We start from the raw sequence: 12,562 nt of genomic DNA, 5'->3' as shown, positions 1-12,562 counted from the left end.
TTGTTTTTTTAAGAAGGAAAATCTCTTTACTCTAACCTTTGATCAATTTAATGCATTGTTAAAGAATAAAAGTATTAGATTATTTCAAAAGACCCCAAGCTAATGAAAAGTAATGTATACAAGGAAAAAATCTAGACTAATCTATGTGGGAATATATAATGTTGTCAAAATCAGTCTTTTGTCAAAAATATTCAAAAATATATTTTTTCAAAAAATGCTAAATGCATATATATCATTACCAGTAAGAAATAATATATTTTTTTAATTCCCCAATGAATACGCCATTGGCAAATGTGGCAGAAGTTAATTTGGCTCCCTAAATGCAAGGGTTGTGAATTATTAAATGAGGGTTAAATTACTTATTTTGTGCCCTTAGGTATTTTGCCATGGGACATCCTGTGTCTGTCCACATCTACTTCCTGTCTGATGAGTTCCAGGGATACCTGGTCAGGCATCATGCCACCAACCTGGCGACCAGCAAACTGGAAACCCTGGAGACCTGGGTCACGCCCAAACAGTTCTTCAAGTTCACCAATCCACCCAATACCTTCAACAGACTGCAGTTTGCAGAGGTTAGTAAACTCACGCTATTACAATACACACACACAAACACACTGGAGAGAAAATGTTTTTGTATATTCTGATAGTTAAGCGATGATGGGTAGCACATTTATGTATTTTCTGTTTGTCATTTTTATTCATGACCAAACTGTCATCATGCAGTTTTTCATAAATAAAAGTTTTAAGACAATGTTTATTTTCTTCTGGCTCACTGCAGTAGAAATGTATTGGCAGTCTATAGGTGCAGAATCGCCCCCACAGTACCCTCAGAATGTATTCATTGCTAAGAAAATTGACCTCTGAATATTATTGGCAATCTTACACTGCTGCACATTGTGCTTGACATACTCTGTTAAACAACCAATAATTCAGGCGTTCTTCATTGATTTAGCTGTCAGGCAGCGCCATACCTGTCATCTTGCCCTTTGGCGTAATCAGTGATTTGTCTGCCACGAGTATGGGGATAAAATAATGACTTCACGCTGAACTGCCCTCAGTTTATCTGTTGGAAGCCAAGGGTACATGTTCGTTTCAGACACAAGAGTTAGATGTGGATAGATGACTTTAAACTGGATGTGAACATCTCTAACTAGCTAATATGTTTTTTAAATATCCGGTAAAAATTACACACTTCCTTTTGCTGATGAAAGAGACAAGCAATTCAAATTAAAGGTGAACAATCACTCTACTCTACTTTTAGTTCAAATATTTAATCTTTTATATGTGTTAAATAATAATAATAATAATAACGTGAGTAATAAAAAGAAATAATCTTTTTTTTGTGATGCATGCAATTTTTCGGATGTATATTTTTTCATTTGAAGACTGGAGAGTATTTTTGCCATCACAGGAATAAATGGCATTTTAAAATATAATAAAATAGTTATTATACACTGTAATAATATTTCACAATATTACAGTATTTTTGATCAAGTAAATTCGGGTTTTATGAGAATAAGAGACTTCTTTCAAAAACATTTAAAAAATCTTACAGACACCAAACTTTTGAATTTTAGTGTATATTATATATTGTATATAAATTTATGGCTAGTAAATGTTCTTAATTCATCTGTGTGGCAAACATTTCGGAGCCTGTCTGGACTTCATTTCCCAGCATCCATCGTTGGGGGGACACTCGTAGACAAAACAGCAGAGCTGTAAAGTGCTTAAACCAAATCCAGCTGGGTCTCAGGCATCTTCCCTACAGAATGATCAAATTGATTTGTATTGTTTTACTGAGGTGCGGGCACGGCCGAGGAGGGATCAAGCGTAAGAGACTCCCGCTGTCGGTCACGTCCTCGGTAGAAATTTCTAAGAGTGGCCAGAGGGAGCTAACGTTACATGGCTGCAATCCACCAGCACCCCCCATCCCAAAAGTCAAATTACCTCACAGTGGGAGAAACATTACACTGGGCACTGCTGATCATTTGATGCAATTATGCTCATCTCAGCTGGTACTGGCTGTCCATATTGGTGCCATCTGTTTACTTACGATGGGATCTTGTGCAATTCATTTGGCTGTATGTTCCTCTCTTAGGGAGCCACATATGAATGTACAGAATGTACAGAGCTCAGGCATCCCGGTACTCTGGTGTCTTAGGGGACTGAATTTTAAGGATACAGAAAGTTTGTACAGCTTCCATAGCAATGAGGGCCTGTGCAGTGTCTGGAGGGGGTGAACTGACACATCTCTGCATCAGGAGCGACACACTCTGTCTCAGAGGCCTCAGGACTTTGTTCTCTTCCTGCCTCACTTGCCTTCATTCTTCTTCACTTTTACTGCTTCTGCCTCTTCAACTTTGCTTTAGATCAGTGATTCCCAGCCAGGGGTATATGTTACCCAAGGGGTACTCTGGCAGGTTCCAGGGGTACTTGAAAAGATTTTACTTAAACTTATGGAAACATGTTGAAAACTGTGTTAAACTTACAAAATATTATGAGAAATGTAATAGAAGAATATAATAAATAATATAAAATCAATATTAATATATTTATGTAAAAGCATAAAAATTATTTTCAGATTACGATGAGGTCCTTTTTTAAAGAAACAAAAAAAAATGTTTTGAAACATGAATACTTTTATTTTGCATTTAAGGATGCATTTTTTGATGCAACAAAAGTGACAGTAAATTATAATGTACAGTGTTACAAAAGATTTCCATTTCAAATAAATTGTGTTCTTTTAAATTAATATTCATCAAAGTATCACGTTGATACTAAAATATTAAGCAGCACAGTAATAATAAACATTTCTTGAGCAGCAAATCAGCATATTAGAATGATTTCTGAAGGATCATGTGACACTGAAGACTAGAGTAATTATGCTGAAAAATCAGCTTTGCCATCACAGGAATAAATTACATAAAAAGGTATTCAAATAAAACAGCTAATTTACATTGTAGTAATATGATGCAATATTACTGTTTTACTATATTTTTCATTAAATAAATGCAGCTTTGGTGAGATGACTTTTAAAAATATTAAAACATTTTACTGACCCCAAACATTTGAACAGTAGTCTGTGTTTGTGATTTATATGTGACTCGATCTGTTATTCACCCACAGCATTGATTTGTTTTATCAATGATTTAAAAGTGGCTTTAATATAATTAATCTTCATGTTAAATGATATCCAGAGTGAATGGGAACATTGGTTTGTGTCAATAAAGGGGTACTTGAACCTTACTCACGGGGCTGTAAAGGTTCACTAGGCTAAAAGATTGGGTGGAAACTGCTCTTGACTTTCATGTTAAATATCTGTTTTTGGTTGTTTCCTCTCAATAATCAGATTGGAACAGACTGGGATGCTAAGGAAAGGATATTCCGGAACTTTGGGAATCTGATGGGACCCATGGCCGAGCCTGTGGGGATACAGAAATGGGGGAAAGGGTCAAATGTGACCATGACTGTGGTGTGGATTGACCCCACCAATGTCATCGCTGCCACCTACGACATCCTGATCGACGCCAGTGCTGAGTTCACTCACTACAGGCCTCCGCTGAACCTGCCCCTGCGGCCCGGCATGTGGACCGTACGTGTGCTGCACCACTGGAGCCCTGTGGCAGAGACGCGCTTTCTCATCACTCCCCTTACCCACCACAAACACCTGCCTATACGCCAAGGTGAGAGTTACACTGTAATACGGAAGGTGACAAAGATTCACGAATGAATCGTTCTTTTGAACTGGTTGTTTTTGATGATTCAGTTGAGCTGATTCCAAAGTATGAGAGTCTTCAGTGTAAGAAATTAGTTTGGGGTAAAATGTTGAGTTGGGAGACATGATAGAATTTATGAAGCCTAATTAAAAATATAGTGAGAAAGTATGTATTTAACAACATTTTTCATTTAAAAAAAAGGAAGACAGAAATACACCGTATGATGATTCAAACGAATCAGTCAATCATTTATTGAACCTGTTTTTTTTTTTTTTAACGAACCATTTGAACAAAACAATTCCCTAAAAATGAATTAAACTTCTTAACGCTACTCTTTACAATATTGTTCTTATTGTTATTAAATTAACTAAAATTAACTATTAGATGAAAAATGTAGACAAAATGTAAAAAAAAAAAGGTTTGGTAACACTTTAGTATAGGGACCAATTCTCACTATTAACTAGTTGCTTACTAGCATGCCTATTATTAACATATTGGCTGTTTATTAGTGCTTATAAATCACATATTCTGCATGACCATATTCTACATCCATAATCCTACCAAATACCTAAACTTAACATCTACCTTAATAATTATTAATAAGCAGAAGATTAGGAGTTTATTGAGGTAAAAGTCGTAGTTAATGGATTGTTAATATCGAGAATTGGACCTTAAAATAAAGTGTGACCAAGACCAAAGATTTAAAAAAGAAAGTTTCCCTTGGCAATTAGCTGAAAGAATATAAGTTTAAGTTGAAGAACTAATATTATTTACTGATACTAAAATAAAATTTAAATTAAATCTAAACAGAAAAAACGTATATAAATGACTTAAAAGAAATTCAAATTAAAATATAAAAATAAAAGCTAATAGTAAGCTGATAGTATATAAAACACTGGATTAAACATACACATTTTTTTCACAAAAATAGATAACCTCCAATCCACCAGCGCGCAAGCATGACATACCAACAACACGTAAAGCTAATTAGTGGATGCTAAAATACAATCTCCAATCCAAGTTAACAAACATCAGCTTTAAAATTCATGAGGTAAATATAAATCGCTTCCACGACAAACGACATTGTTTTTTTCCTATCAACTCTCATAGTTTAAACTGTCTAAACTGGCCATCGTAGCATAGAATATCACTGGAGAAAATGCTCCGCATTTGAAGCTTTGATTTATGCGCTGTTCCAGGATCGTATATATAAATGATCCTTCCTCCAGATGTAATGACTAATCCTCTTGCATTTTGGGTGCTTTTTTTGAAGACCATAGTCTGACACTATGGTACGCTGTATATTAAACTGCCTCAACCTTTCAGGTCATCCACCCCCCTGCTTTCAAAGGCACTTTCTGTCTTCACGTCTAGCTCTGTTCTTGGGCCGCTCGCTTGCCTATATATAGCCCCGGCTCACAGTCACGAATGAGTAATACACATCACGCCAGGTCACCTTTCATTGGAATAAACTCCAAAAAATTACTGTGCTGGGGCCACGATTGGTATCTAGAGCCCATTAGGGACATTTGGAAATAAGTGTGGTGTGCAGTCATCAGCGGATCTGTCCTCAAAACACTCCTAATGAGGGAGAGCTTGTGATTGCGGTTCAGTGTGGGAATGGGCGGGTGATAAACACACGTGATTTACCAGACTGTCGTATGATTAATGTCTACGGCAGGCATCGAGTTCTTTTGCTCTCCGTGCCTCTGCACCCACAGCTAATAAAAGTTTATGGAGTGTGTTTATGCGGCCCAGGTCGGGCGGCACGCTGTAAGCAACGACGCCATCCTATCCATGCACTTCCTGTGAGCGTGAAATGGCATGTTCTGGAAAGGAGGTGGGCCAACCTGGAGAGGGGGGGTCAGGAAGAGACACAGAGGGTGATCTGTGAAGGGCGGCTGGAGAGAGAAGTGTGAGGAGCCCGAGGAATTCACCGCTTTGCCTCCATCCTCACAGATAAATGAGCTGTTGTTAGCCGTCTGGTGTTAGATGATGTGATGCAGACTACTGGTCTAGTTTATATTTGAAGATGTGTTTAAAAATTAAACAAAGTATAGATATTTAATGCCATTTTGATAGAGATTTTGTAAAATCCCAGCTGTAAAGTTTTTTCATGCCCTCAAAATAGACTGAATGTATTAAAACTTAGTAGAAGTTAAGTTACAGCATGAAGCCTCTTGTGGCTGGAGACTTGTCATCTTTTTCATCATCTTCCTTAGAAATCTTCTGTAACATCATAAATGTCTTTAGTCAAATGAAAAGTTAAAAAGAACAGTGTTTATTCAAAATAGAAATGTTGTGGTACAATATACACTACTATTCAAACGTTTGGGGTCAGTACATTTTTTTCTTTCTTTTTTTTTAAAGAATAATTAATACTCTGCAAGGATGTGTTAAATGGATAAAAAGTGATAGCAAAGACTTATATTGTTAGAATTTTTTTCTATTTCAAATAATTAAGTGCTGCATCACAGAAATAAATTCAATTTTAAAGTATATTCACATAGGAAACCAATATGAGAATTTGCAATAATATTTCACAATATTGCTGGGATTTTTTTCTGTATTTTTCTGATCAAATAAATACAGCCTTGATGAGCATAAGAGACTCCATTAAAAAAACATAAAAAATCTTACTGATCCCAAACTTTTGAACAGCAGTGTAAATAACTCTGATATAACATTGGTTTACAGATACAGATTTGTACCCACACAAAAATAATAATCTCGTTGACATATGACCAATTACCTCCCATCCACCAGCTCAACACACAAATTCAGCACTAACAAACCTTAAAGCTAATGTGGATGTTGCATACTTTCTCCTATCTAAATGAACAAACATTAGCTTTAAAGTTCATTGCGCAAATGAACAAAAATTTTTTAGAACTCCCACAGCTGAAGAAAATGCAAAAAGTAATCTTTTTTTTTTCCCCAAAAAAATGAAATCAGGGGGGCTGTTCTTTATTTTTCATGTCTAAAAATGTAAAATGTTCCAGCGAATTCAGTCATAATCCCAGTTTTGCTTTGCTTGCATTAAGTCCTTGTGCATCCTCATGGAAAAAAAACCCTCTTTTTCTTCTCTCTCTCTCACAGAGGATGCTTTAAGAACGCACAATGGGCCAGCCAAGAACAGCTACATGGAGCAGAGCTTCCACGGCCTGAACCCCATCCTCAACATCCCGGTGCACCTGGGTCAGGTCGAAGCGGCCGAACACAATGCAGAGCTTACGGGGTCCGAGCTGGAGCGCTGGGTGGACAGTCTCGTGGGCGAGGTGTGGTCAGCTGTGGATGTGTGTTCAACGGGCCCCAGTGGCTGTCCAGTCATGCAGACTTGCAGGGAAACGGTGTGGAGCTCTCTCAGCCCGGACCCAAAGTCCCAGCTGGGCCCACCCAAAACCAACGGACGAATCAGGTAGCAGCATTCACTGCCCTGAAGACTCGCCTGGTTTCATTTCTTAGGCCATTTTGTTTTTATTATTTATTTTCCAGCATTGCTCTTGTGAATATGAGCAAAACGGCCCTCTCTCAAACGCAAGACACAGGGCCTCAAAAGTGTACGCTGGGAAATTTCTGATGATTTTTGTTTTTTAAATGTGTGCCCTCTCAAACTCTTGAGTGCTCTAGTGATGTGAGTGCTGTCAGGCTTCTCTATATTTAATTTATTTTGATTACTGTGATTTAATTTTTATCAACTGGAAGCAGCAGGTGATGCCTAAATGTAGGTGTTACAGCTGAATGCTGGGATTGGGATATTAAGCACAGAATGGACCTTAACACTGGTTGTAAGACCGAAAGGTAGGTTTGTATAGTAAGCCTCTATATTTAAAAACAAACACCCTTGCACCTAAAATAAATTATAGAAGGAGCGTTTTTCAACCTATACCTTATTAAAACCAATGTTTCAGATCGTATATAACTGTCTGTAGCACAACATTGTGTGTTTCTTTAGTTTTTAGAAAAATTGTTCAATTTTTACAAGGCTTTCACTGGATCAAATGCAGTCAAACAGGCATTTAAAGCCTTCAAACTCCCCTAATAAAGTCTCCTGTTTAGTTTGAATAAGTTATTGGTTGAAAAACATCTGGTTTTAATAAAACTTAGCTTTTGACAAGTAAAAGAGATCCAGTGTCGTGCAAGATGCCAACCTCCACAGAATTCTATGACCTTTGGAGGCAAAGAGGTAGCAGTTAGTTAGTCTGTTCAAAAATGTATCACTCTTCTGTATAATAAAAATTGCCTTTTTGGTTATACTTTTGTAGCAATGGTAGCTACAAACAATAAAAAGGACAAATAAGTGGTGGTTGCATGTGTGTCAAGCTAGCAGGCTTATCAGTTATCAGGCTGGAGATATGCGAAGGCTGGAGAGCTTGCAAGCTAACAGAAAATGGAGAACAGGAAAGGTTTTGAGCATATTTAGCTTTAGTTATGTAATGTGACGGGCGATGCATAATACCATTCAAAAGTTTGAGGTCAGTACATTTTTGAAAGAAGTCTTTATTCTTACCAAGGATACATTTATTTGATCAACAAAGCAGTAAAACAGTAATATGAACTCCTGCGAATTAAAATAACTTTTTCTATTGTAATACATTTTAAAATCTCATTTATTCCTTTGATGGTGAAGCTGAACTATCAGCAGTCATTACTCCAGTCTTCAGTGTCACATGATCCTTCAGAAATCAGTCTGGTATACTGATTTAGGGCTCAAGATACATTTCCTATTATCATCAGCGTTGAAAACGGCTGTTCTGCTTTTTATTTATTTTTTTATTTTTTTTTAAACCTTGATGCATTTTTTCAGGATTCTTTAGTAGAAAGTTCAAAAGAACATTTATTTAAAACATAAATAATTTATAACATTACAAAAGTATTTACTGTCTCTTAGAATCACTTTATTCCATCCTAGATTAATACAAGTATTATTGTCTTCAAAACATGTTACTGACCCTTTTGAACTTTACTTAACTTTTGAACAGTAGTGTAAAAGTGTAAAGACAGCAAAATTGTTTAGCTAGCAATTTTGTTTTTGTTTTTTACTAACATTTCTAATCAGGCATCAAATAGAGTATCGATAAAGTTGTTTTAGTCAATTAGTTCGCTTATGGTCCAAGGGGAAAGGATTCTGTGGAGAGGTCAAAACTTGCACGATACCAAGCTACAATTCTGTAAGCGAGAGCGTCTCGAGTATCTTGTGCGACTGTCTGAAGTGTCGTTCTGTCTATGCTGTTCCCCTTCAGGCTCTCGAAACTTAACATGGAAGGTGCCAGCTGTGCTGGCACAGCACAAAAAAAATTTATTTCTTTGCCTTTTTATTGTTTTATAATTTTTCCTTTCCCCTGAACAGAGGTACTGGGTAGCTGAGTTAGGTTGTAAGTTAGCTATTTATTCATGTGTTTATATAAATGAAATAGATATTTTTTAGTCAATGACTAATGTCTATATGCTGTTTTTGCAGCTCATTCAATACCTTTTGTAAACAAGCTGCCTTTATTTACAAAGGCTATCATCCCAACCATATTACAACTATAAACACAAGATGCGGTACTAGAACGGGCGTTAGTAAAGACCTTTCTGCCCCTCCACCTGAGGTCCATCTGTTCATTTAACAAACGTTGAGCTCATCGGGAAACTAACTGGATGAATGATCTTAAATGACCTCAAGAATGGAGATTCCAGTCATGCTGCTTGTCATTTTCTTTATTCTAGTGTTTTTATACGAGCCAGTGATTGGTACTTTCGCCATATATTGCGCAAACAAACAAAAACCGACATGGGCTGGACTGGTTGGTAGCATCCATGCAATTTCAACATGGTTCCTAAAGTTCCTGGGTTCAGTCTCTTTTCTGCACGTACACCGTTTGGACGTCACATTTTCCAGATTGGGCCATCCGGATTACTCGCGTCCATAATAATGATAGGGTGGCCTTTTAGATGTATTTTTAGTGAGGAAGATTGCAAGCTTGCTGGACTCTACAGTTTGCATTGGACCAACATTTTCTCCATTTTTACAAACCTTTTATGTTTCTACATTGCAACTGTACGACTCCATATTTAAACTGGGCTAGTGTGACTTGTTGCACTCTCTCATTTGAGGAGCACGTCTCCTCTGGGACTCTGTGACCCTGGCCTAGACATCACTTTGTATGCAATCTGATTGTTATCTGGTCCTCAGAGATGTGGCATCCCGCCCAGGGTGCGCAAACAGTGAAATGTCATTGCTGTCATGTGATCCAAAGGAGGATGCGACCTTAAAATTTCAATAAAGCACTCTTGTTATTCATATGTTCCCAGCGGGGTGCGAAATGGGAATGCATTGTTATTTAAATTTTTTAATAGAGTGTCTATTGCTTGTCTAAGTGGTGTTACATCCGTACTGTACGTGTGAAAGTGCAAATAATTTGATATTCGTAAAAGAGAAATTCTATGAAATTATCTATTCACATACACCTCATTGACTTCTGATTTACGATCTTGGCTGTAAGTGAGGATTCAGCCACTGGATAGTAAAATATTAATGTTAAGATCCATTTTACGCTTAAAGGTGAAGTGTGTCGAGTTCAGATAATCTCCTATTCCAGTTTTGTGTGCAGATTCCTCTCAGTGAATGCAAACACTGTTTTTTATAAAACTGCTCTGTTTGTCTGAGTTTGGGGCTGGGCGAGAGATGGAGCGTGGCCTAAAACAATATGTGTTCAACTTCATTTGGATTTAACCGTTTTGCCGCTTGTAGTCAGGAAATGAGGTAAAAACAAAGACAAGACACTTTCTGCTTCCTGTGAGGTTGCTTGCTCTGTTTGTGTACATTCTTTCAGATGGAGTGGATTAGATGCAATGTTTGTCAAATACACAGACATTACAGATTTTTCATGCAGAAAAAGACAAATTACACACTTCACCTTTAAAGGGATAGTTCATCCAAAGCTGAAAATTCTGTCATGATTTACTCACCCTCATGTCGTTCCATCTTCTATGGGACACAAAAGAAGAGTTTATTTGAAAAATGTTAATTTTGTCAATGCAATTAAAGTCAGTAGGCTTCAAAACAACACTGACCCCCACAGCCTTTTTTAATTGTATGGGTAAATCTCTGCAGTGGTCGAATCTAACCTCACAAATACAGCAACATACCGCTTTCTTTCACATTACTTTCACAGAAATATCTAATCTGACGTTCACATTGAAATGATATTTATTACCGCATCTCTCAGACATCTGTTCTGTACTATAGCTATTTTGGTAGGAATGACAATGTAAAGTATTTTGTATTGGACTGACATTCATAAAGTATTGTAAATAACCTTGTTTTTAAAAAGCAGTGTCTAAGTGGGTCAGGTTTTGGTGTATTGATTGGCACTGTATAGACTGTCAACATTTTCATGTGAAGGGTTTGTGAAGGGCTGAGTGTGTGGTTTGGGCTCTTAATGAACATTTTTGCCTTTCAGAGAATCTTACGCCAGAATGCCGTTCTTTGTGCTGGAATGTTTTGTTGAGCAACTGTTGCACAATTTATTTCAACTCTTCAGTCGGAGGGGACCTCTGTGCCTTAGCTGTTGTTCCCAACCTTTGTGTCTGTAAGCATCAAACATGTAGTCTCCGTATCTTTAATTTCTCCACGAAACCAAAAAACTGCTGTTGTACATGCCTTCTCTGTCAATGTTCTTTCGGTTTTGCTGTCCTTTTCTTCATACTGAATTTTTTAATAAAAAACACCTTTGTCATCTCATTTCTCCTCATCAGACACAATGCTTCACCAGTAACAAGGCAGGAGAAGCGCTTCTGCAAGGTTTCAGTCACATTTGCAGTAGATAAAGCAGCTGACATGTGGAGCGCTGCTCTTTAACGCCATTACAAGAGGGTAGGGTCCCTAAAGCTGTGTGTGGTCTGCTGAGGCTGATTTCGGGACTCCCCGCATCCTTCTATCCAGGATCAAAGAGCCACTTTTAGCCCATCGATCTTGTGCTACTTCCACCGACTTACTGAATAGGAAAAGGCAGTCAAATTAGCGGCTACACGGCACACACCTGTCTCACCTGCAGCGTGGAAACACAGCTGTCCCCTTGTCTAGTGTGTCTGGCACTGCTTTGACAGTGTGTACTGATGTAATCCTGCAGGGCTAATTAGATACTGATATGGGTAGTTAATTGTTGCCACCCTCACCCTCCATCTGCAGCCTGGCAGTGGCGCTTTAGGACGCACGCATGCTTTCCTAAGAAATCTGTCTGATTTTTAATCTAGACGGTGAGATAATCCAGTGATGTATGATCACTCGCAAATGTTATGCATGCAACACTGAAAGACCATGCAGGCATGTAGAGGAGGATGTACAACCAGCTGAAATCATCCCAAAATAACCAGCAACAGGGTTATCAGGACCTTGGCATGAAGTGGAAATGTATCGTCCTCAAGGGGTTTTGCATTATTTTGCAATAATGGCCTACATGACTACTTGCAAAAAAAATTAATACTTTTTAAATTAATTTAATTTATTAGTTTTAATATGATGTTTATTTGCAAAAGCAAATCATTTAAAATTTTCAAAAATCATGGTTTTGTGTATTTTTTAGTTATTTTTTACCTAATCAAAGCGTGTTCCAGTTCCTGCCAATATCCAGCAACTTTGCCATTGAAGAGGATTGGACCAACATTCCACAGGCCACAATCAACAACCTGATCAACACTATGCGAAGGACATGTGTTGCACTGTGTGAGGCACACCAGATACTGACTGGTTTTCGGACCCCCCAATACAGGGAAACTGCACATTTTAGAGTGGACTTTTATCGTGGCCAGCCTTCGGGCACACCTGTGCAATAATCATGCTGTCTAATCAGCATCTTGAT

The 12,562-nt window shown here is 37.7% G+C and overlaps 1 protein-coding gene across 1 annotated transcript in view; it reads left to right on the top strand.

Annotated features, from left to right (window-relative positions):
* Window positions 1–8,219, top strand: part of LOC107567884 (xylosyltransferase 1-like) — a 75,392-nt gene extending 67,173 nt beyond the window's left edge. The window contains exons 9-11 of the mRNA XM_016253665.1: window positions 377–572; window positions 3,350–3,683; window positions 6,816–8,219. Of these exons, the coding sequence (XP_016109151.1) occupies window positions 377–572; window positions 3,350–3,683; window positions 6,816–7,138 (853 nt within the window). The 3' untranslated portion in view covers window positions 7,139–8,219. The remainder of the gene's footprint in view (window positions 1–376; window positions 573–3,349; window positions 3,684–6,815) is intronic.
* The last annotated feature ends 4,343 nt before the right edge of the window (window positions 8,220–12,562 follow it).

This window comes from Sinocyclocheilus grahami, unplaced genomic scaffold (genome assembly GCF_001515645.1).
Source record: "Sinocyclocheilus grahami isolate Dianchi unplaced genomic scaffold, SAMN03320097.WGS_v1.1 scaffold27.1, whole genome shotgun sequence".
NCBI classification, from domain to species: domain Eukaryota; kingdom Metazoa; phylum Chordata; class Actinopteri; order Cypriniformes; family Cyprinidae; genus Sinocyclocheilus; species Sinocyclocheilus grahami.
This window is presented reverse-complemented; position numbering and strand designations above follow the sequence as displayed.